The 27,458-nt window shown below is 33.0% G+C and overlaps 1 protein-coding gene across 3 annotated transcripts in view; it reads right to left on the bottom strand.

Annotated features, from left to right (window-relative positions):
- Nucleotides 1-1,099: 1,099 nt before the first annotated feature.
- Nucleotides 1,100-27,458, bottom strand: part of LOC145241434 (glutamyl-tRNA(Gln) amidotransferase subunit A, mitochondrial-like) — a 99,727-nt gene continuing 73,368 nt past the window's right edge. For all 3 annotated transcript variants that reach the window (XM_080104386.1, XM_080104385.1, XM_080104387.1), the window contains exons 9-10: nucleotides 17,153-17,358; nucleotides 1,100-1,283 (exon numbers count right to left, since the gene is read on the bottom strand). In XM_080104386.1, coding sequence (XP_079960512.1) covers nucleotides 1,108-1,283; nucleotides 17,153-17,358 — 382 coding nt within the window. In that variant the 3' untranslated portion in view covers nucleotides 1,100-1,107. The remainder of the gene's footprint in view (nucleotides 1,284-17,152; nucleotides 17,359-27,458) is intronic.

Raw genomic sequence — 27,458 nt, 5'->3', positions numbered from 1 at the left:
CCAAATATGAAAAACACTAACATTTTTTTTGTGTAAAAAATAAAGCCACATTCACCAAAATTAGTGACATGACTTGAAGTAACCTGGAAAAAAAAACCCCTATTAAATACACAAGAAAAAGAATTATATATCTATAAAACAAAAAGATTAAATTTATTTAAATCAAAACTTTATCAAAATAACCCCAAAAATAAACGAGATATTGCAAGTTGAAGTTAAGAGAAATTTAACTTTATTTACCAGTTTCCGCATCCTAAACTAGTTTGGGATGCCTATTATGCCTAATATGAGACAATGGCATTCTGCATCAAGTCAGGGTGCACTGCAGCATCTGCTGTAGCTATGAAGTTGAAGCCAGAGTTGCCTCTTCAGATGCAGGCCTAGGAATGTGATAAAGAGTTACCAAGGTCCCCTTCTTGATGTTGCAGACAAAGTCCGATACAAATGCAAACCAATACGGTTGAAACCAGTACAGATGCAGGAGTTGCCAGAAAGGTGTTGTAGTGCTTCATTGTCTGCCAAACCAGATTTTTTGTCAAGGTTTATTTGCTTAGCCTTTGCCAAGGCATTCACAACGTAGTGGAACTATTTGTCCATAGCAGGTGAAAATTTAAAAATATTTCCAATTTTGACGAAAATATCAGGGATCCTCATCCTAGTTATAATATTATCAAAATAAAAGCAAAATCCTTAAATGATTCTTCTAAAAAAGAGTTGGGCAAAAGACATGCAAATATCGTAACAGCGAAATTTGAAAATATTTCCAATTTTGACGAAAATATCAGGGATCCTCATCCTAGTTATAATATTATCAAAATAAAAGCAAAATCCTTAAATGATTCTTCTAAAAAAGAGTTGGGCAAAAGACATGCAAATATCGTAACAGCGAAATTTGAAAATATTTCCAATTTTGACGAAAATATCAGGGATCCTCATCCTAGTTATAATATTATCAAAATAAAAGCAAAATCCTTAAATGATTCTTCTAAAAAAGAGTTGGGCAAAAGACATGCAAATATCGTAACAGCGAAATTTGAAAATATTTCCAATTTTGACGAAAATAAGAATTTGCATTAAAGGAAGAGAAACGAGATTCGCATGAGGTTTTCATATGTTTATGTCATCCAAAAAAGACAAATCTAAATATGGAAAGTTTGTTTCTTGTTCGAGCCATTTTGCTGCCGTTAACATCTGCTGCTCTTTGAAATCTTGGCCAATTATTTGGAGGCCGATGGGTAGTCCATTTCCAGATAAACCAGTCGGCACTGTGATGGCAGGAACACCTACGGGGATAGAAAAAAAAAAAAAGAAAAAAAAAAGAAGAAATAACATTAAAATAAAAACAGAAAACAGATCGTTGATTTGAATAGCGTTCCTCAATCTTTTTTTTTTTTTTTTTTCCTAATAATGGCAAATTTAGGAAAACATAGAAATATTATGACACACCTAGCAACCCATGGAAATATTATTAATTATTTTTAATACTAACACAAGTACTAGGGATAAAGTCAATATGGCAGATACATCAAACAGAAAACACATAACAAAATTAGAAGGGAGTAAAAAACAAAAAATATGCAGACAAATCGTTTGTCGTATTTAATGAAATATTCAAAATAAAAATATATAACATTTTTATTTATTTATTATTTTTAATAGTAATCTATGTACATATGTGTTTCGAGTTAACTAACTCTCATCAGCGTAGCTAAACTGTTTCTAGGGATCGAACTTCAGACCATGTTTACCACAGTCCGGCACCTTAACCGTTAGGCCACGAACATGACTTTACTGTTTATTTTTATCACTTATAAATTTAGATTTGTTGTTGCCTATAAAATATAAAATGCCTATATATATATATATATATATATATATATATATATATATATATATATATATATATCTGTATATATATATATATGTATATATATATATATGTATATATATATATATGTATATATATATATATATATATATATATATATATATATAAAATGCCTATATACACACATACACACACACACACACAGATGTAAAAACATATATACATATATGTATACACATATAGATACACACACATTAAATATATTTCCCCAAAAACCTCTGCCTCTGGCCTTCATGGAGAAGAGACTAAAACTTGCTGCTATGGTTTCAAATGATCTGAAATAACAGCAAGGGGAGACTTGATTCCAAATATTTCTCATATGTTATATCTCCCCTCTTTTAGAAATAGGATACGATTATAAATATCTCCAGTATCAAATAATCCTTATAGACTGTGAAATTTACTCTATGTATGAAAACCAAAAAGGGGAGATATAACACATGAGAATTATTAGGAATCAAGTCTTTCCTTGCTGTTATTTCCGATCATTTGAAACCATAGCAGCAAGTTTTAGTCTCCTTTCCATTAAGGCCAGAGGTTTTGGGGAAATATCAGATATTTTGTAATTCATATGCAAAACTAGGAAAACAAATGACTATAATTGAAACATATTATGGCTGCAATAAAGTACCAAAAATAATCTCTGGATGATGGATGATCCCCTTAATGTGCGACCTTAAGGGCAAATATAACATAGCCCACTACACAATTCAGGTCATTACCTTTCCAACAAGCCTTCATTTGTAAAATTCTGATCAATAGTTGCTGAGGTTTGGAAATTATAAAATTGCCAGAAAAGGTGGTATATATATATATATATATATATATATATATATATATATAGAGAGAGAGAGAGAGAGAGAGAGATACCTGTAGCCATATTGAATATTGAAATGCTCATATCTTTGGTTCTATTCAATGAAACTACACGAAAATCTACAGGCTTTTTTTAAGATTATAATACTATTTTATGGTGAAAATTTTATGGCAATTGGTAAAAAAGAACCTATATTTTCAAACCAATAAAATATGCCCAAATTTGCCTACATTTGTATATATGGTGTCCTGGCAAGCCAACTTCATTTTTTCTGCTTTGGGATGAATTTTGCTTCATTCTTTTTATACCTTGGTTGTCTTCCCTGTGGTCTTGTTAAGTCAGTAATACATATACACATAAAGTAGCAATACCACACCATTTTTAGTCGCGTGTAAGCGACTCTATAAATCACTCCGTCAGTTCGTTGGTCTGTTGGTCGGTCTGTCTGTCGGTCTGTCCGTAACACTTTTGTGCTTGGCCTTTTTGGTTAAGATCAAAGGTCTGTTGTTAATAGATGCTGTTCTTAGCTTTTTAAGCTTTTCTTGGCCTTTTGGCCAAGATCAAAATGGATCTCCATGATGTATCAACAGCCCACAGCTGTTGTGCAAGTCAACGGAAAGCGCTCGAAACCCTTTGTTATCTCTCGGTCAATTTGTCAGGGTTGTCCGCTGTTACCTCTGCTCTATGTCCTGGCTTTGGAGTGATGTATCGACAGCCCACAGCCATCGTGCAAGTCAATGGAAAGTGCTCGAAACCCTTTGTTATCTCTCGGTCGGTTTGTCAGGGTTGTCTGCTGCCGCCCCTGCTCTATGTCCTGGCTTTGGAGCCCCTGCTCCGCAAATGGGGAGGCAAATTCGGCCCTGCACAGAACTGCAATACCCAGTGGCTCAGCCGCTAAGGTATCCGCGTTCGCCGATGATGTCACGGTCTTTGTGTCGAGCTTCAGAGACATCGAGATCATGTCGCTCAGTACGAAAGGATTACAGGGACCAAGATAAACCACAGCAAGTCGGTAGGACTGCGGTTGGGCACCTGGAGTGGCAACGCCAACCTCCCGGCGCCCTTCAGCTGGACAGATGGCCCGGTTCGGATCCTCGGCGTGTGGTTTGGACCGGGTCTCCAGCTTGACAAAAATTGGTTGGAGGTACAGTCAAAGGTGGAGGCTGCAGTCAATTCGTAGCTTCCTAGGAAACTTTTCTTAAAGGGTAGAGCTCAGGCGTGCGCCACTCATGTCTTTCCTCTCATCCTTTACCGACTGGCTGTACTTCCTCTGCCTGAACAACACCTAACAGCTATCGTCGAACTCTTGTCCTCGCTTCTTTGGGACAGAGGAAGACACTGGGTGAGCAGACAGGTCTGTATTGAAAGTCTGTGTGCGGGAGGTTTCGGAATGCCAGACTTGAAGTGTCATCAAAACACTGAGAGGCTGGCCTTTCTGAGCCACTATATGCAAGATAACCAACCGTGGCACCCCGTGGTTACTGCTGCCTTCCCCGAGCTCGTTCTCGACCCTTCTATCGATAGCTGTCGCAATCCGCGGGAAGAATCTGCCTACATGAAAGAGTGCCGAGCCGCGCTTAAACGACTACCAAGGTCCAGCGACCTTGTGACTGCTACCTGTAGGGAACTCCACAGGGATTTAATGAAGGGGGCTGCCGCCAATCCGCTATGCATGCGTTTGAGTTGGCAGCAGAGTGAGATCCGCTCCGCGTGGAGCTGGGCACCGGGTTCCAGCCATCTGAACAATTCGGAGTTCTCACTGACCTGGCGATTGGCCCGAAATGCACTTCCACTCAACAACATATAATGCAGTTTCAGGTTTTTGGAGTCGCCTGATTGTCCCCGTTGTGGGACAACGGCCGTAGAAACTGATCACGCTTTCTTCGATTGCCGTGAACTCCACCGGTTCTGGTCGTATGTCAATAAAGTGATGGCGCGCATTGATCCTGAGCATCCTCGCCCAATTACTGTATCCAATCTCGTGGACAACGTTAGGCTGCCGTGGGACTGGGAAAGATAAATGGTCTTATTACGATCCTGGCTGTGGCAAGAATGGTGATTTGAATGTCGCGTCTGCAAGGTTACCGGGAGGTGAGTGTTATCTTTTTCTGATCAGGATCTGATCGCTTTCTTTAAACTCCAACTACGGGTGAAGATCAGATGTGATAGAAGAAGGCTGCATTGCACGCCATTTGACAGAAGATGGATACATGTAGCAAGTCTGTGTATAAAGAGGAGCCAAATTTGAATACGTGTTCCTCGCCTAGGTGTGGAACGCGCAGTTCTGTAAAGTAAAATTAAACAAGTAGCCTCTCAGCTAGCTGAGTGAGTGTTCCATCCCTCCCCGATTAGGAAGCCTCCAAGATCCCCACCGCCTCCTACTTGCAATTTTTGTTTTCACCTCTTCCTCTAAATTTCACCCATCTTGGAGAGAAAGAAATACAAACTAACCCCCATCCCTTACCCACAAAATTTTCTTTTCTCCATTCACCCGCATCTAGAGGACATCCTCACTTAGAGACTGACCTGCAGAAGCAAGGTTCCTTTTACAAATCTAGTGGAACAGGCAGTCTATCAACTAGACAGGGTTGGAAGGGACCTACTAATCACCCTTTTTTTTTTCTTCCCCCGCTCTCAACACAAATGAATTATTGTACCATTTTTATTGTCATCTTTTTTGTTTTTACAAAACATGTTTTAAAAATTGGGAGTTAAGTAGGACGTCCCCCAGTACGAAAGGGTGAATGCGGTATTATGGTGAAAGAAGATACTAGCTGGGAGAAACTTTTGATTTTGTTTAGTTCTGGAGTGACAAGGATGACCAATGACCCCCACAATCCCCCTTTTTGAGTTGGCCATGTGCCTAAGTTTTTTGTTCATTGTTGATTTTTACTGTACTTTTAACATGAATAAAGAATTTAATATCTCAAAGTGTAGTATCTGTTCTTACTACATGCTGTACTTATTGTGATATAAAGTGGAGGATCACTTTTCTGTATTAATTTAATGTAAAATGATCACCCACTTTACAACCAGTCAGTCTCAAAGCCATTCAAGTCATTCTCCAGATCATTCAAGTTGTTTTGAGGGATTCCAGTTATTTTTTAAGCATTCAAGTCATTCTTAAGGTCATTCAATTCATCCTTAAATTCATTAAAATCATTCTAAGTCATTTACTTTTTATTTTTTTAAAGTCATTTCAGCCCATTTTTCGGTCATTTTAGTTTATCTTTAAGAATTTCATGTCAATCCTACATTCACGCATTCATTCATTACATGAGAGCCCGCGACTAATGGCTATCGGCCTTGTTTTCTTTACATTGAATAAACTCAAATCAAGCATTATTGAAAAGAGTATGAAAAACAAATAAATATCATCTTTAGTTTTTTAGTATCGGTCCATTAGAACTGGAGTTATGACCATTCAAAATATCAAAAAATGTGTGAAATTTTGCCTTAAGTCAGGAAATTTGCACAATTGACAGACTAACCCATCTTTAAAACACTGTATCTTCAGATCTTTTTAAGATATTATGATGAAATTTTGAACATATTATCATAACATCATGAAGGTTCAGATGGCTGTATTTACGACTATCTTACTTGGTGACTTACAGGCTAATTAGCATATTTCAGTTTCATTTTAACGGCTTCAAGTAGAAGCATTATAAAAACAGGTAAGAAAAATGATAAGTAAGGCTTTATTGTCATATGAAGTATTATTCTGATGGACATTATCATTTGCCATTATAACATCATGAAAAATCCAAGATGGCGACCAAGAAATCCAAAATGGCCACCATGACACAATTCAAAGGAATTATTAACAATATGGCTTGCAGCATATCAAATTAAAGAACATTTTGTACAAATTAGAATTATAATGTTTAAAGTACATTAAACTAATTAGCATACTAATTAGCATAATTAAGTTTCATTTTAACGACTTCAAGTGAAAACAGCTAAGAAAATAGGAGGTAAAGCTTTATCATCATGCAAAAGATTATTCTGATGGACATTATCATTTGTCATCATTACACCATGAAAAATCCAAAATGGCGATCAGGAAATCCAAGATGGCTTCCACTACACAATTCAAAGAAATTATTAACAAAATATGGCTTGTAGCATATTAAATGAAAAGAAATTTTGCACAGATGACAATTATAAGGTTTTCAAATACATTAAACTAATTAGCATAATTAAGTTTCATTTTAACAGCTTTAAGTTGTCGTGACAATTATCGGGTGGGTTTCTACCACTATTTTATATAATTTTTTTATTTTTAAGTCATTGTCGGGACTTCAAATATTTCAAGAAAACTTGCGACCATTTTTTGTTCTCATGTAATACTCAACACTACTTGTTTCCTAAACAGAATAAACATTTACAACACCAAAGATTTATTGAGGTAGGTAGAAGAGTAACCTATCTTGCTTTTGGTAACATTTATTTGTCATATATTTATTTTGTGACCACTTTTCCATACCTCTGTGGATTGTAAAACAAACCCAATAAATGTTATCATAGGCAAGATAAGTTGTTCTTTAACTGGATAAATCTTTTGTGTGTTATAACTCATTTAAAAGCGTTTTTTACTTAAATAAAAAAAATGGTGTTCAATGAAGCCATTTGAATAAAAAATTAAACGAAAATTTTTTAACAAAATAAAACAAAATTACAATGCTATTTTTGTTATCTTATTTTCAAATTAAATTCAAGTTTTACCATATCCTTTTGTTTTTATTACATTGTTAGATAAAAGTACAGAATAGTTACAAAACAACCCTCCCCTCCCCGTGTTAAGAATAGGTTTCTGAATAATAAAGTTAGTACAATATAATTATAATCTTATTAAATTGGGGAAAGTACAGAATAGTTACAAAACACCCCTCCCCATGTTAAGAATAGGTTTCTAAATAATAAAGTTAGTACAATATAATTATAATCTTATTAAATTGGGGAAAGTACAGAATAGTTACAAAACACCTCTCCCCATGTTAAGAATAGGTTTCTGAATAATAAAGTTAGTACAATATAATTATAATCTTATTAAATTGGGGAAAGTACAGAATAGTTACAAAACACTCTTCCCCTCCCCATGTTAAGAATAGGTTTCTAAATAATAAAGTTAGTACAATTTAATTATAATTTTATTAAATTGTGGAAAGTACAGAATAGTTACAGAACACCTTATCCTCGTGCTAAGAATGGGTTTCTAAATAAAGCATTTTAGAAGTTGGGGGGGGGGGATTTTGTTTTAGAGTTTAGACCTCCCCCCCATCTCATCTAAACATTTATCCAAAATTCAGGAAATCAACCAATTTTAATGAAATGTTCAGTATTTATTAATTAACAGTAACAGACTATAATATAAATAAATATGTATAATAAATATATAATAAATATGTATGATAAATATATAATAAATATGTATAAAATAATTAAATATGTATAATAAATATATAATAAATATGTATGATAAATATATAATAAATATGTATAAAATAAATAAATATGTATAATAAATGTATAATAAATATGTATAATAAATATATAATAAATATGTATAAAATAAATAAATATGTATAATAAATATATAATAAATATGTATAAATAAATAAATATGTATAATAAATATATAATAAATATGTATAATAAATATATAATAAATATGTATAAAATGAATAAATAGATAATAAATATGTATAAAATAAATATGTATAATGAATATGTATAATGAATATATAAATATGTATAATATAAATAAATATGTATAAAAAATATGTATAAAAATGATAACATTTGTGGACGTCTTATTTGTTGTTTTAAACATTCCATTTAAACGGGTTTTTCATTTACAAATAAACTTTCATAACTTATACACTTATGTTACCGTGCTGAAATAATGTTATTATTTAGAAATCCATTCTTAAGATGGGGAGGATGCTTTGTAATTATTCTGTATTTTCACCTCACAATTTAATAAAAAAAAAAAAAAAAGATATTATAAAACTTGAATTTAAAGCGCATAAGCACCAAACTTATTATTTGAATTGAATATTAAAAAAAAAAAAAAATTCTGACGCTAAAATAAAACATTATCAAAAATATACTTTGTTTTCATAATCAAAAACTGATGTTTTCTAAATAATCAAAATCAAAATAAAAAATGTATACCTCATTGCTGTAAGATACTTTGTAAACAAACGTTTTGTTATGAATTTACATGACAGCATCGCATCATGGGACTCAAAAAAACCAAAAAAAAAACCAACAAATATCTATCGGCACTTGCTATCATTTCTATCCCTGCACACTTAAAAAGTTCTGAACCAATTCTTTTCAAATTTTGTAACAAAAGAAATAAATATATTGGCTATTACATACTATTTGAATGAAGTTTCTGTTTTGATTTATTTTTGTAATAGAAACCATAAACTTCAAGATGTCCTAACTTTTGACTGAAAAGTTGCACATGTTTTTGTTCAAATTCTGCCATAAAGACAATTCTTTTCTGTTATCATTTTAAAAATACGAAACATCATCGTATAATAGAACTTCTATATCGAATATTTATAGGAACAGACCTAAAGCATGTGTGTCCGAAAAGTCATCAACTGCTCACAGACATGCCATGACAGCATGTTTCGTTGTTAATAGGCGGTATTAAATTGTAATTTCTTGGAAAATACAAATCACAGCAAAAATATTAAAATACCATTTTAAAGAAAATTTTATTCTGAATTCAGTCATATAAGTTTTATATTGATTGACATAGGAGAAATCGATTAATTATTGATTTAAAAACTATTACTGTTAGATTAAGTAGCAGAATGTGCCTTGTGCTAAACTGTACATCCCTTGGTATTACTATATATATATATATATATATATATATATATATATACTAGCATTTCAGCCCGGCATTGCCTGGGTGTTTGGAGGTGTATGTTGAGTAAAAAAAAAAAAAGCGGTCAATTTTTTTAACTTTGACCCCTATTATGACCCCTTAACATTTATTGTTTTTGGCTCAAATCAAGTTATTAAGTTAGATCCATGTCCAAGGAGCCTATATCTAAAAGTTCAAGTGTTTAGACCCAAAATTGGCGGAGGAGTTTGGTAGAGTTCTCAAAGGTCAAATCGTTGAACTTTGACCTCTTAACAGCCAAATTTCTGGGCGAAAATGGATTACAAAGATTTTCCCAAATCTCAGTACCCTGTATATAAAATTTCGAGTCTGTAGACTGAAAATTGACAGAGTTATTGTGTAGGAAAATGTATACAGACACACACACGTTCACTTTTATACATATAATAGATATATATGTTACAAGAAAGGTCTTCCTTTTCTTGTAAGTAAGAAAAACATTAGATAAGTAAAAATGAGATTCGATAGACCAAGATTCGAACCTCGTAAACAAGGTTCAGGAATAGGGTCAGAAATGGAATTTTCGCATTCTTCAGTTTTCACATAAAATAGTTTAAATATGTTGTTTGAAAAGGAATTTAATTATTCAATTCTTTTTATGAAAACTGAATTAAAATAAGGTCAGTTAGAAGAACGAACAACAGAAAATTTAAGACATATTGAAAAATAAGTTATGTCGGAAATAAGTTAGAAAATTCTTTATCTGCAGAAATGGGTTGGACATGTGCGAACCATGCATGTTTAAGCCACGTGAGTTCAGGCCACGTGAGTCGAGCACGTTCTTGGACATGTGCATGATGTCATAGCAGAAAATGAATTTTCAATATAGTTTGCTAGTTTTAGGAGATTAGATGGAGTTAGGTAGACAGGGTTGGACAGAATTGGAGACAGGAGGCAGTCGAGTTCGGATCGAATCAGAGGAGGGTCCCCCTTTGGAAGTGAATGGTTAGAAAGTTTTAATCATGCAGTCATCTTTGAATTCCTGGAACCAATCATCATTGCAAGTGGCCGAAGGTAATAAAAGACACATTATATTTTGTAACTGCGTCATCGTGTTGTGTCATTCTTCAACAATTAAAGGTAATGTGAAACATCCTTTATATGAACATTGTGCACATTCATCGTTTATAATGAACTTTGTGTATAAACCATCTTTCCCCTCTCTAATATCTGTGTTAAAAGAAGAAGCATCTAAAGAACTATAAAATGTATAAATGTCGTTCTCCTTCTCTTTTCTGTGTCTTCCCCTCATCAAGATGTATGCCGTCTCTCTCTCTCTAATATGGTCCCCTATGCAACATATATATATATATACACATACATAAATATTTATGAGAAGAAATTAAATTATGCAAATCAGCATTTACAAAATTTATTGTCCAAAAAACACGGAATTCAACATAGAAATAAGTATTTCCTTATTCCACGATTTTTCTAAAATTAAGATTTTTTTCTTCAAAGGAAAAATAATTATCAAATAAAATTATAGACTTGCTACATAATTGCTATTAGTAAAACAAATTGAAAACTAATGTCTGAAAGGGAGTAATACACACTCTCTCTCTCTCTCTCTCTATATATATATATATATCTATATATCTATAAAAGTGAACGTGTCTGTCTGTCTGTGTACATTTCCCTACGCAATAACTCTGTCAATTTTTAGTCTATAGACTCGAAATTTGAAATACCGGGTACTGAGATTTGGGAAAATCGATGTGACGGGTGTCAGCCAGAAATTTGGCTGTTAAGGGGTCAAATTTCAACGATTTGACCTTTAAGAACTCTACCAAACTCCTCCGACAATTTTGGGTCTAGACACTTGAAATTTTAGATATAGGTTCCTTGAACCTGGATCTAATTTAATAAAGTGATTTGAGCCCGAAACTATAAATTTTAAGGGGTCATAATAGGGGTCAAATTATAAAAAAATTTACTCTTTTTTTTTTTGCTCAGCATACACCTCAAACACCCGGGCAATGCCGGGCTGAAATGCTAGTATATATATATATATATATATATATATATATATATATATATATATATATATATATATATATATATAATCTGAGGTTATTATTATTTTCCAGATGTAAAGTAACCAATAAAGTTTAACAAGGTTAATACAAGAGTGCTCAATACCAATGTAGGGCAAAGTAGCATCAGACGTATACATATGCCTTTCTTTTCAGTCTTTCATTATCTCTATCTCGCTTTTTTTTTTACCCCCTCCTTTCCTCTTTATTCCTATATCCCAACACAGACTCTAACTCACACCCCTTATTTGGTCTTCTTTACATACAACCAAATCTTATTCCCTATTCCTATTTTTGACAACATTTGACAGAACCTCCTGATATGGAAGACCTGATATTTTCATTGCAAACTTTGCTTTCGTATAAGCTATATCGCCTCAATAGCTCTCTAGTTACTATTAACTAGCTGACGGAAACATGCTCATGACTGTGTAGCAACATATTACTGCTTATGTAAAAAAAAATAAAAAGTATATATATATATATATATATATATATATATATATATAATTTTTAAAATATAATTATCCACTGACACAGGTTTTGTCGTCTTCGACTCATCACAGTGGCTGAATCTAGCGAGACTCGGCCACTCTGATGAGTCGTAGACGACGAAACACGTGTCAGTGGATAATTACATTTTTAAAATAATATATATATGCCTCTCCCCATTAAGGGGGTACCAGACTGGTCAATGGGAAAATTATTCCCAACAAGCATTTAGGTAAAAATGCACTTTCGTATAAATACTTGAATTCATTCAAGAAAGCATCGCTAACAAAAACAAATAAAAACATCTATATATATATATATATATATATATATATATATATATATATATCACTAGATTCAGCCACTCTGATGAGTCGTAGACAACGAAACACATGTCAGTGGATAATTATATTTTAAAAATAATATATATATATATATATATATATATATATATATAAAGGTTCTGTTACAAAATTATGTATAGATTCACAAGATTGATGAGGTTGGAGGTCACGTGACCCAAGATGAAAACAATAGTTTGAATATTCCAAATGATACAAACTCATGTTTTCTTGAAACTTTTTTTTACATTTGGAAGCGGATTTAATTATTCTTCCAGTCTTTGATACATATAATTTTATGAATTTATATTTGTTGAGGAAATAATGACATTTTTTTTTATTTATTTGTGCTGTTATTACAATTTGGCGATTTCATAAACTATTATCTTATTAAATGACCTGAGAAGTGTTTCAAAAATTACTTTCACCGCAGGACTTTTAATACCTTCTCCAAAATAAATAGAAAAAAAAAATGGCAAAGGGTTAGAAAAAAAAAAAAACTGTTTAGGAATAGCCAATGGAGATCTGAGATAAACAGCCCCCCACTCTCTCTACACACACTCACACATATCTCTTTTCAGCACCACCACAGGCAATGGTCACTCAAGGGTCAGTGTGCACCCTGGGCTGTCACTATGGAGACCAGGTCTGATTATCTTCCAATGAAAGAAACACTAAGAGAGGGTGGGGAGCAGAGACAGAGAGGCAAGAGTTTTCCTTTTGTCAAGGCACCCTATTGTTCTCTACTGAGGAGGACAAATAAAAAACATAACAAAACTACTTGCACTGATGAAATATATTGAAATGGACAGAATGTTTAAGGATGGGAGAGGGGGTGTCAATAAGTATGAAGCAGCTTTATTCTGCCCCATCCCTCCCTCTTCCCTCTGCTTGCAATTTGTGTTTCTTTTTACTTTATTTAATTTCCAAAGTACCAACATTGGCAGTTAAAAAAATTAACTGCATAATAAAAACCAAAATCCAATCATCCTCAATTTTATGAAGGTTCAGTTTACAACAATTTTAAGAGGTAGGATGGTCGAACAATATTAGTCAGTAATTAAAAATGGAGATTTGTGACTAACCAAGACCATGTTGCATATTTGAAAAAAAAAACAAACACATTTCTTATGAGAGGCTTTGTCTATTTGTCATTTATGACTTGGAGTGAAATAGCATTTTTAGTTTGTCTATCATGCTTAAGTTTGAAATAATATTTACGTCGGTCTGTTCAGCTTGAGATTGAATTAGCATTTTTGTTGGTCTGTCAATTTTGAACAGCATTTTCATCATCAGAAGTTCTATAAAAGACTGTTAGTCTGTCAGATTTAAAACGTAATAACATTTAGTATTTTCCTCAGTCTGTCCTGCATCAGTTAGATCCATAAAGATGTTAAGAAACATTATAGTGGGTCAAGTTTTTAAGTTTAAAATGACATTTTCTGCTACTCATACACCTTTTAAAACGGGCAACAATGACGTTTTCTCGGCTTCTTCTGAACATTTACATAAATGGCTAGAAAATGCTGAAGCACTTAGCCAATCAGAAGGTTTGAGAAAGAGGAGGCATCTTTAACTGGACTGAAAAATGCTGAAGTACTTAGCCAATCAGAAGGTTTGAGAAAGAGGAGGCATCTTTAACTGGACTGAAAAATGCTGAAGCACTTAGCCAATCAGAAGGTTTGAGAAAGAGGAGGCATCTTTAACTGGACTGAAAAATGCTGAAGCACTTAGCCAATCAGAAGGTTTGAGAAAGAGGAGGCATCTTTAACTGGACTGAAAAATGCTGAAGCACTTAGCCAATCAGAAGGTTTGAGAAAGAGGAGGCATCTTTAACTGGACTGAAAAATGCTGAAGCACTTAGCCAATCAGAAGGTTTGAGAAAGAGGAGGCATCTTTAACTGGACTGAAAAATGCTGAAGCACTTAGCCAATCAGAAGGTTTGAGAAAGAGGAGGCATCTTTAACTGGACTGAAAAATGCTGAAGTACTTAGCCAATCAGAAGGTTTGAGAAGGAGACATCTTTAAAAAAATTCTCATGCAAAAATAGCTTGTAGAGCTTTTTAACTGGACACAAACGGAACTGTTTTTTTTTTAACCATAACCTAATAGTAATCTAGTCAGTTTTTGTCCAGTTCAAAAGCTGTACCGATTACCCCCTCTCTCATAAAATCTGCAAAATTTGTTGTTTCATTAATTATATTCTTTACAATCTTTAGTTTATTCATAAAAAAACACAGCTTAAAAAAAAACCCAATTCATAACAAAAATGCAATTTATAAAAACAAATGTATACTTTTTCATAAAGTAAAAAATGTTTTCGATTAATTTTTTTCTTCATCAAATAAATGATTATAAAAATAAACATACGGTGAGCGTTTTTGTTTCATGATTTGTTTCTTGTTGAAAAGCTGCCTCATTTTGATTCTGTTGATAGCGTCTGTTGTTCAGCCTTTTTTACCTGTTTATGTATTTCTACATCAGCAAACAAGTCGGTTTCGTTTCGTTCAAAAACTTTTTTCAGTGATGTCACACTTAAGTTTGAAATAACAGTTTAAAATGGAGATTGGTAGCTGTCTGCAACAAAAACAATGTTGCAGACCTGTCTTCATATAAGCTTTATTTCTCTATCAGTCTTTTATGTTTCAGTTCAAAATAACATTTTTTACATGTAGATTGCATGGACCTATATTTTTAAAATACTTTCTAAGCATCTCAATAAAAATCTCTGTTCATTGGCCACTCTGACATACTTAAGTTCAAATTAGCATTTTTGCTAAAAAAAAAACAAACATATATTTTTAATGCTTATATTGTTTCTTTCACACATATTGCTTTTGTCAAAAAAAATGTTTCTTTAACGCTTATATTGTTTCTTTAATGAATATTGCTTTTGTTCAAAAAACATGTTTCTTTAATGCTAATATTATTTCTTTCACACATATTGCTTTTGACCAAAAAAAACATGTTTCTTTAATGATTATATTGTTTCTTTTACACATATTGCTTTTGTCCAAAAAAAAACATGTTTCTTTAATGATTATATTGTTTCTTTCACACATACTGCTTTTGTCCAAAAAAAAAACATGTTTCTTTAATGCTTATATTGTTTCTTTCACACATATTGCTTTTGTCCAAAAAAAACATGTTTCTTTAATGCTTATATTGTTTCTTTTACACATATTGCTTTTGTCCAAAAAAAAAACATGTTTCTTTAATGCTTATATTGTTTCTTTTACACATACTGCTTTTGTCCAAAAAAAAAACATGTTTCTTTAATGCTTATATTGTTTCTTTCACACATATTGCTTTTGACTAAAAAACATGTTTCTTTAATGATTACATTGTTTCTTTCATACATATTGCTATTGTCCCCCCAAAAAAACATGTTTCTTTAATGCTAATATTGTTTCTTTCACACATATTGCTTTTGTTAAAAAAAAAACATGTTTTTTTAATGCCTATATTGTTTCTTTCATACATATTGCTATTGTCCCCCCCCCAAAAAACATGTTTCTTTAATGCTAATATTGTTTCTTTCACACATATTGCTTTTGTCCAAAAAAAACATGTTTCTTTAATGATTATATTGTTTCTTTCACACATATTGCATTTGTTAAAAAAAAAACATGTTTCTTTAATGCCTATATTGTTTCTTTTACAGATTGCTTTTGTCCAATAAATGTTTTTTAATATTTATATTGTTTCTTTCACACATATTAGTTTTTCCAAGAAAACACATTTCTTTAATGCTTATATTGTTTCTTTTACAGATTGCTTTTGTCCAAAAAAACATGTTTCTTTAATGATTATATTGTTTCTTTCACACATATTACTTTTATCCAAAAAACATATTTCTTTAATGATTATATTGTTTCTTTCACACATATTTTGTCCAAAAAACATACTTCTTTATTGCTCATATTTTTCCTTTCACACATTGCTTTTGTCCAAAAAAACTTGTTTCTTTAATGATTATATTGTTTCTTTCACACATATTGTTTTTGACCAAAAAAACATATTTCTTTAATGCTTATATTGTGTCTTTAATGCATATTGCTTTTGTACATAAATGTTTTTTAATGTTTCTATTGTTTCTTTCACACATGCTACTTTTTCCAAGAAAACATATTTCTTTAATGCTTATATTGTTTGTTTTACACATTGCTTTTGACCAAAAAACATGTTTCTTTAATGTTTATATTGTTTCTTTCACACATATTTCTTTTATCCAAAACACATGTTTCTTTAATGCTAATATTGTTTCTTTTACAGATTGCTTTTCTCCACAAAACTTGTTTCTTTAATGATTATATTGTTTCTTTCACATATATTGCTTTTGTCCAAAAAGCATTTCTTTAATACTTATATTGTTTCTTACACACATATTGCTTTTGTCCAAAAAACATGTTTCCTTAATGCTTATATTGTGTCTTTAACTCATGGTTTTTGACTAAAAAATGTTTTTTAAATGTTTATATTGTTTCTTTCATACATATTGCTTTTGACTAAAAAATGTTTCTTTAATGTTTATATTGTTTCTGCCTCAAAAATAATATTAAAAAATATACTGTATCATGTTTCACTTTAGTAACTAAAATATTAGTAACGAAAATGAAAAAAAAAACTTCTGCTTTGTTAACAAACCTGCAAGATTGATTGAGATCGTGTAGATGTCGCCTTCACTTGATCTTGTGCGATTGTCCTGCTTTGCAAACCATTTTGCATGCGGGGCATCACCTAATGTTGTTGGGGTTAGAAGAACATCAACTCCACTGGCAAACACATTCTTGAAGTCATCCCTAATCAGACGTCGCACTTGCATAGCTTTCACCACGTAATGGCTATAATTGCTATGAAAAAGCAAAACATGTAAAAAATAATTTTCAATAACATCCATCATGTCATTTTTCATTTTATGGGTATAAAATTACACAAAAGTCAACGCAACATTAACTGCAACTTGAACTCATTTCCAAGTCTTATTTTCAAATGTCGATAAGAATTATGGCGTTGAGACAAAAGTTGTCATAAAAACGTGTCGTTTTTTTTTTGTTTTAGAGACAGCAAACTTTAACTTTAAATAAATCACAGAAAAAATATTTTTATTATAAAAATATTTGGTTGATTCCAAAGATTAATTCTTTGCATTTATAATTTAAATACCATTTTGGGCATATGGACTCGTGCGCATATGATGTAATCTAGAGGTTTAATCATAACAACTCATTAAATTAGGCTGCATTTTGGCAATAACACATCAAATGTTGTCTTCTGAGTGGTCCACTGTGTCTGGTTTATTAGCATAAATATGGGACTTTACATTTCCCCCCAAAAATAATCTAACAGGGTTAAATTGCATGAACGATCTGACCAGTTGACAGATCATACATTTTGTGAATATATATTCATTCATCTAATGTTTCTCTCAGTAAATTAATCCTATTGTGTGCTGTGTGGCCTGTGGCTCCATCCTGCTGAAATCACAAGATGAATTACCAAACCAAGCTAAACTCAAGCTAACTGATGTTTGTTAAATCTACAATTAAAGAAAATGGAGTTTTCAATTTAAAGTTTGCTACCTCTGAAAAAAAAAAAAAAAAAGAAAGTTTAATAATAAAAAAAATAATAATAAAAAAAATATTATTATTAACTAGCGGGAGGGGGGTGGGAGTGGGCGTTGCCGTGCGATGGAGGGGAGGGATAGGTTGCCCAATTGTAAAATCCACTTTTAATCAAAAAAAAAAAAAAATTGTGACAACGGGGCGGAGGGGGATCTTCGGTGTATGGATACCCGGCATTGCCTGAGGGGGACGGGGAGGGGGGTGAGATGAAGTTGGATTTGGACACAGCTGCTAACTCAAAAATAAAAGAACGGATAAAAACAGGAAAATTTAATCAGGCAGAAAACGTACGTGAAAAACTAAGCAAATTCAGTCTAGAAAGATTTCTCGTTATGGTGTGTTGCAACAGAAACAAAGTGAAAATAATTATTAGTTAAAAAGAAAATCACATTATGTAACACTTGAAATAAGAAAAATGTTAAAATTCTTTTAACCCTCTTTAAATGTTAAAACTTTTTTTTAAAACCTCTGATAAAAAAAGCGAAATAAGGAAATTGTTTTTAAAATTACAAAATAACCCTGTTTAAAAAAAAAGACCACCGTCACGGCACGTGACGGTGTGTTTGCAATGAAAACAAAGTGAAAATAATTCAGTTTTAAAAATGTAGCATTTGTCTTAAGCAAAATAACTGTTATAAAAAATGATTACTTAAAAGAAACAAAAATCAATTGTATGTAATTCTCAAAGAAAAAAAAATATTATGTCAAATAAAAATTTTTTAATCCTGTTTAAATGTTAAAACTTTCTTTTAAAACCTCTGATAAAAAAAAGCGAAATAAGGAAATTGTTGTTTAAAAAAACAAAACAAAAGAAGACCACTGTTACATGTACTCAAACGTGAAAACTAAAGCTTATGAGACAACCTTCAAATCCACTGCCCCACAAAGCTGAGAGTGAAATAAAGTTGGAAATTCTGTTATTTAAATGAATTAAAAAATAATGAAGACCCTTCCTTGATTTAAACGTTCATTTCTATATGAAATAATTGACGGTTTCTTCTAATTCTTACATATTATTCAATCAAGACATTGCTCTTTCAGGTGGTACCAGTCTCGCGCCGGTCCAACACAGCTGAAAAAGTTTTTGCGAGACATGCCAACACACGCACATTTTGCCTTATATATGTATATATATAACCGGATCTAATTTAACACTAGGACAAATATACTAACAGTATTTAATAACTAACAAGAAACTCAATAAACTATAAAATAAGAAAATTGAAATTAAAAAAATAAAAATAATTCATCCTTAAACATCCTGCATATATATATATATATATATATATATATATATATATATATATATATATATATATATTAGGAACATCTGTCTTGTTTTGTGTGTCTAAAAGTTTCTTAATGAGAATATTTATATGAAGAAAATGTATGTATTTGTTTAACATTTTCCAACAGAACAGAAAAGGGATGAAAGAAACATATAGGTAGCAAATAATTGTGACCAAAGGCAAGAAAAGTTATTTTTCTACCTACCTGAATAAGTGTTTTGTGTTTTAAATTATTTTCAAGTGTTTTTTTTTTTTTAAATTTCAATCAAAAAGTATGATCAAGTCTGTTAAGGTAGAACAAAAAAAATGGTTGTCATAAGATTACCATGTACAGACTCAATAATTACTCAGTAACCAAAAATTAAACAAAGATACAATTAATAATGGTCACTAATCAGATGAAAATTTTGATATTCAACTGAACTGTATATTTTTTAGTTATGGGATGATTCCAATATTTTTTCCAGGTTCCGATACAATTACTGATTCCGTACTAAATTCCTGATTCTGATTTTTTATAAATCTCTAAATATTTAGTTATAAAGTTGTTATTTTCGCCGATTTCCATAAAAAAAACATGTTAAATTTGCAGATATTTTCTTAAACATAAAATTACACTTATAAAGGATGATCTATAGATTTTTGTTTTACTGAATGTTTAAAATCAATAAATATTTATTATTTTATCATTATTACCCGCAATGGAATATTTTACTTTAAACAAAATCAAATAAAAAAAAAAACAATCAAAAGTAACGTTTTGACATTGAAAAAATTTTCCCGATTCCGATACGGCCAAATTTATCGATTTTTTGAAATTTATGATTACGATTGTCTCAACACTAATATTTTTATTATCTGTATTTTTGTTTGATTTTCGATTTTTTGGTGATTATCGAGGCTGGACATGGCAGAGTAGCCAGCCATTAAAAAAAAATTTATTACATAACAAACCTGACCATACCTTTTGATTAAACTAAAAAATTTAAATTAAAAATAATTCAAAGCACACAAAAAAAAACCTTATCCAGGGAGGTAGAAAAATAACTTTTCTTGCCTTTGGTAACATTTATTTGTTGCGTACTGTTTTTGTCACTGTTTTTGATTCTGTCAGAAATTGTTCAACAAACCCAAATGTATAATGATTGTATCGTTGTAGTTTCCTGGATGTAAATCCACTAAAATTTCAGCGTGTTCATTCTTTTGCGCACTGTAATCCTCATCTTCATAGTTGTTGCTGCTTCATCATATTTTGGCCAACTCATCCTCTGGCCTTCCTCCAGTTGGTTAACTGCGACGGGATAGGAATGCTGAGTTTTGTAACTGCATCCTCAGTAATTAATGCCTTCCATAGTTGTTGTTGTCTCATCAAGATTTAGCCAACTCATCCTTTGGCCTGCTTTGGATGGGATTGAAACCACCATCTCCAGACAATGCTCACCTCAATGTCTCTATCCATTATTTATGGTTAATCACCTGGAGAAGGCCAGAGGATGTGTTGGCCGAAACGTGGTGAAACAAAAACTATGAAGATGAGGATAACAGTCCGCAAAAAAAAATAAATGAATAAAAAAAATATTAAAAAAATGAATACACAAATTATGAAGCCTCACCTCAAAGGATTCCAAAAAATAAAAAAATAAATGATATTTCAGTGTTAATCAAAGAGTGCTCAATGACTAGTAGAGCATTATGATAGTAATTTTATTTATAGAAACATGAATTTCAATTTAATTTTAAAATATGATTTCATTGTAAGGCTTGGGCTTTATGATGCTGGATTTCTAAAGAAATCGCAATAGAAACATTGAAGGACATATGAAGCCAATAATGTTTGTATAAATAAAAACTATTCTTATCGTTGAGCACTCTAAGTTGAAGTTAAAAGTAGGTCACTTAAGCTTACACGTGCAGATCATGATGTCATAATCATTAGATCACTATCACCATCTTGACATTTTAAAAATAAATGTTTAAATTTCAACTGTATTTCTCGCCATTAATGTTGCCCATGTGGGTTCGTTTCTTGCTAATGGAGTCAGAAATGGCTTTGTTGTCTGGTTTGAATCTCCCGACTGCTGGTAATCATGACACCCTGCACTGATGATTCCTAAAAGGTTGGTTAGTTGGTTGTTTTTGTTTTACGGCATATCAACCCTTTTCAGGTTATTTAATGCCGAATCCAGTGATTTTGAAGAACAATTTTTTAATAGAGTATATTTGTTTTTTTTAAGTTGGTTTCTATTTAACCCATAGTTGGGACCCTAACAGGTACTACCAGTCTAGGTCAGAGTGGACCTGTGAGCAATGGCAATTAAAGGGTGGCTCCACACTCCCCAAAGCCCGCAAACTGGGGCCTCACCATCGGATATAGTTTAAGGTCATATCCAGGACCATTCCTGAAAGGATGAAACACTAGTGTTTGTAGGTATCAAAAAAATAACTATAATAATAATTATATATATTAATTAAATAGTAGTCTATGCACCCCCCCCCCAAAAAAGCTAAAATCGTGATGAATTTGTGAACCTAGAAGCCAATGGTGCTCCTATTTGTATGCATATATAGCTAGAAAGGGCAGAGTAAAAAAAAAAAGGAAAAAAAAAGAAATAACTTAAAGCAACTTGGATGATGTGCTAGTGATAAGTGATAAAAACTAACAATTCATAATCAAAACAAACATTTTCATCATTTTTTTTTTAAAAACAGCTCCAATCAATTTCAACATAACATTTTTAACAAGGGGGTGGGTGGGTGGAGGCTTTCCCATTATCTGAATGGAGGATAATCATTAATCAGAAGGGACCATATCGTGTTTGTCACTGTCATCTCGTCTGTGAAACAGAAATCAGATGTCAAAACAAGCAGACAATCTTGACTGTAACCAAGCATTTTCTATTTGGTCTGTCAGGCTTATATTAGAAATATAAGTTTTGTTAGTCTGTTGTGTCAAGATTTTAATTTAATTCAAAATATTAGCCAGAAGAGTATCAAAGAGTTGGAACATGGCATAATCGTATTGACGTTGTTAGATTTCAATTTAACATATTGCCCAAAAGAGTAGCATGGCATAATCATGGTGATACACTGCTTCTCGTTAGATCACTGAAGTTCAGCAACTTTAAACCTGGTCAGTACCAGATGGGTGACCATGTGGAAAAACTAGACATGGTATTTACTTCTCTCTCACTGTAAGAACTTAGACACCAGGGTCGGAAAGTGGGATTAAGAAGTCAGCGCCCCAGAGGAGGGGTATTCTGACCTGCAAAAAGTGTCTGGGCAGCCCGCATTCCTCGGTGAGGGCGCTTCAGGAGATTAGCAAGAAACTAACCCCTTCTCAAAGAGAGAAGGCAAAGCTTGAGAGGGTGGACCTCCTAGAACTGCATGGAACTTTTACACTCACCGCAAAATCAACCGGGGACCGGATCATTACAGGAGTGGTCGAATCTCTGTTGTTTTGGGGCGCCCAGGATAAAAATCCCTAAGACTGTATGTAAGAGGACGTCAACACCTCCTTGCAAGAACTGCAAAATCCTAACGTTATCATCTCCCCTGAGAGAGATATGCAAGCAACTCTTGTGAATTTGATATTTCATGGAACTTCCTCCTTTGGAGGAAGCCAGTTCAACCAACCTATGGCGAGTGCTACTTCAGTACGCTATGTGGCACAGAGCTAGAGCTATGTAAAAGTGAGTTATGAAAGAGGGAGAAGGTTATATACTGGGATAATCATCCAAAGATCAACAATGACGATGTGTCCTGTGTTGCCTCGAACAGTTTCCATCAGGTTTTTCCACAGCCCAGCAACCTTATAAATAAAGCAAAGAATAAATACATAATTCTTTTTTACTATAGGGTCACGACTAATTAAGACCAAGGGTCACTCAAAAATAAGAGTTTATGAAGTGATTGTGACAAGCAAAGAAATGACAATTACCATCTCCTATTTAGACATGAAGAGGTGCCACAGTGACTACCGTCCCATAAAAGCTTTGCCACTGTCACAGGACAAACAATACCACCGTCCTTCCGCCTGCGTTGGTGGAATGAGTCAGTCAAAACAACAACAAAAAGCTCTTCTGGCACTGAAAGAAAACCTCCCAGCAGGCTCTGAACTCCCTCATGGAAAGAGTAGGCAACACTCAACTGGGGCTGAGCGAAGGTTGCCAAAACACGGAACAACTTGCACTAGTGGGTCTATATACAGGAAACTTGATATCGCTGTGACGCCGATGTGCAGACTATCATAGACATCCTTACAGACTGTCCCCTAAGCAAGGTATGCTCTAATGTGGACCTGAATGATGCCTTGGACACTGCCTGACAATGGGCCTAGAGATGAAGTGAAATGCTATGATGATTGTCAGCTGAAAGATGAGGAACACTATGGGAGTACAAACATTGATCAATGGTATCAGCTGTGTTTGGTCATTTATGAGGAAGTTTCAGCATTTTAACATTGTAATTTAAGACCACGAAGTTGTAATCAGGAGGGAAGTAATTTTGATTTTATGGTAATGTGTTTCACAGACACCAAGCCCTCACAAAAAAAGCTACTTTCCATGAAAATTCCGCCTGACGCCAGGCACACGAAGAGAAAAAATATCTTTTGTTGAAGGTATTAAGAACTTGAGTCAAAAACTTTTACGAAAATGACGAGATTCATCATTAACAGAAACAGAGTTCATACGCCATAAAACAAACTGTTAAAATCTCTCTTTATATAAAGTTATTTGTACAAGGTGCCTTCAATAAGTTTCTGGACTTTTTTGTACAGGCATTAAAAATTGTCGTAGACTCTTGAAAATTCAATAAGTTATTGCTATACATCTTATGAGATGACCGATCAATTTTTATGATTTCAGGTTCAAATGAACAGCTACAGCATTAATTGGAATACATCCTACTAAAACCTGATTGTGACAACTGATAAAGTTTTTAAAAATGCAATCTGGATGTGAAGACACTTTAGAAGAACAAAATGCAATAAAATTTTGTTTTAAACTTGGAAAAATGCCACAGAAACATATGGAATACTTCAGACTGTTTTTGGACCATCTTGCATGAATTGAGCATCAGTTTTTGAGTGGCATAAGAGATGCAAGGAAGGCAGGGAGTTTGTGAGGGATGATGAGAGGTGTGGGAGTAGTAAGGAAGTCAGAACTTGATTAACCAAACAAAGAATTTCATGGATAAAGCCCGCCATGTGTCTATAGAGACAGTAAGTGCACAGTTTGATGTCAGTGTGGGAACTGTATATACAATTATTCACAAGGAACTGAAGATGCGGAAGATTTATGTGAAGTTTCCCCAAAGGGTGATCAGAGAAGATCAGAAAGAAGACGTTGTTATGACCAGAAAGATGAGCATCAAAACAGCTCCTCATTCTCCTTATACTTCAGACCTTCCTCCCTGTGACTTTTGGTTACTCCCTAAGCTCAAGGAAAACCTTAGAGGCTGTCATTATCAGACAATTGAGGATATGAAAGAGGCTGTGACAAGAGGACTTCCAGAAGTTGTTGGAACAGTACAACAAGTGCATTGGAGCCGGAGGAGATTACTTCAAAGGGGACTAGATTTTTTAGTATGTACTATCAATAAAAATGACCATGCGAAAAAAGTCTGGAAACTTATTGAAGGCACCTCGTATATGCTTGGATATTTCTATATATAGAACTCACTCCTAAACTAATTAACTGATCATTATGGATTTTTTAAGGTAACTGCTAAGTGTAAGGATGGATAATATGGGCTACATTGAATTAACTTTAGTTTTAAGGGGGAAAGAGTGGGTGGAAGCCCTTTGTGAAAATATCTCTGACTTTTGTGAAATTTCAAGAATATGATTAGACATCAGCTAATAAATTAACGTCCCATTTGAATATTCAGATATTTCAGATTTGCATTAAATTTTATCCATAGTCATTAGATACCAAGCAAGATTCCCTGAATTTCAATTTCTTCTTAAGACCTCTTAAGCTTAAAGCCCAAATGTGAGACATTTTTCTAGAATAAAAATTATGTAACAGATTTTGACCAAAATTGGAAGAAGGATTCTGGACATAAGGTTTAGTCGCATTAAATATTGATTTTAAACTACGTAAGGAGAAAATATAATTGGTGCAAAACTATTCTACTGAGGGAAATAATTTTACCTGTCCTGAGACGGGCATCCTTCTTGTTTCTTCTACATTTTATAATACCCTAATATCATGACCTTGAGCAAAACTTGGCATGGCGCTACCAGATTAGGCTGTCTGAAGATATTGGCTTCCTGAGATCAAATACATCTAATATTGTTGCTTTTTTTTTTTTTTTATTTACTTCCTTTTGCAAAACTTAATTATGTTCTGCAAAACCAAAAACAACTCACCTTTTCCTCCTTTTCCATCTTCCCATTTCCTCTTTCTATCTCCCCTACTTTCTGACTGGTTTCTTAACTTTAAATGTACGAAACATTAATACTATAAAACATTGAAAAACTCATTCATGTTCCACAAGGCAGGGAACAAAAACGATAAAATCCACTATAAATCAACCAAACCAAGAAGTACAAACTAGCGATTGAAGATACAAAGAGTTTGAAAAATAAAAAAAAAAGCATTTACAAAATAACTGGGTGCAACATGAATACTATTTCCAAAATAACTGGATTCAGAATTAAATAACCCGAAAAAGGTTGATATGTCGTAAAACAACCAAACCAAACCAAACTTGGCAGTGAAAAAAAAATCTTGGAAAGAGAGAATCAGATCAATAAGATCTACAAAATGCCAAGTTGGGTTCACACCCAAACAAGAGTGGTCGATATATCGGAGTAGGCATTGGATGCCAGTTATACCAAGCCAGTGTCACGTCAAACTGGATAAGCAGCTTCTGACTATTTTGAGTGTACCGATTGCAATATGATGTCCATGATGGCAATTGTAGTTTGCGATCATTTCATATGATTGCAGGGGTGGGAGGGGGGATGGGTTGTGACGAGGAAAGAGATCAAAGAAACTTTGGTCTGTTTGTACCTATGGTAACAAGTTGCCAGGTGAATGAGGGGAGGGGGGGGGAAGTGCTGTAGCTTGGGTCTGGAGGTGGGGCAGCGGAGTTAAAAGAGACATGATTTCATACAAAGCATCTAGTGAGAGAATCATTGGTTGCGTTAGATGCCGATAAGATTTCCATTTTGTTTTTTCTTGATGATCACTCATGCAATCTCTTTCGCACCCCTCACCCCCCTCAGCCACCCTCTCGTTGAAACACCAATTCCCACAAGCCACGTAAAAATATTTGATCGTTTTGAAAGCAAAGCTATACTTTTGCTCAAATTAAAATCAAAATCAGTCACACGTGTCGTGCTTATGAACAAATCAAGCTTCTGTTCAAACAGTTGTCCAACCATAGTCATCATCGTGGCTCGATTGGGACTCCCACATGTAGGCCACATAGCTGGCTGATTGCTTCTTTTATTATTGGATTTTTCCTATTATTGAATTGATGGCTATGACAAATGTTGCAACACCTTGAAATTTAGAATAGGGATAGACATATACACATACCTACCTTTATAAGTCTCTGTTTATACAGGGTGTTCATAAAGTCTGTGTGCACTTTAAAATTTTATGACTTTATTTGTATTTGCGATAGAAATAATTTGTCCGAATATTATATAAAGTTTCATATGTTTTAAGTGTAGCAATTGAATAATTCTTCAGCACAAAATTTCTAACAATTTTTAAAGACGTAAAAAGCGTTTTCTTGTTTCCAGTATCAATTTGATCCATGGCTCCAAATGAGGAAAAAGTAAACAGTGTCTTTTGATTGGCTGAACTGAAATGAATTGGGACTTTTTTTATAGGTAGATGCTATGTTATATCTCTAGCCACACTTTCTACTTCCTGTTGTTCTAATCTTTCTCATTTCTAAGCTGATGTCATTAAAGCCAGTTTTTCTCAAGATTTATAATTTTGGTTCTTTTTCCTCTTCTAATGAGAAGCAATTGACTTTGAAATGGCATGGTTATTTCTTTTCTTTTCTATCTTCCTTATT

The sequence above is a fragment of the Euprymna scolopes genome, chromosome 20, assembly GCF_053919585.1.
Source record: "Euprymna scolopes isolate OS-2025 chromosome 20, ASM5391958v1, whole genome shotgun sequence".
Lineage (NCBI taxonomy): Eukaryota > Metazoa > Mollusca > Cephalopoda > Sepiida > Sepiolidae > Euprymna > Euprymna scolopes.
Note: the sequence above shows the minus strand (reverse complement) of the source record. Positions and strands in the feature narration are given on the sequence as shown.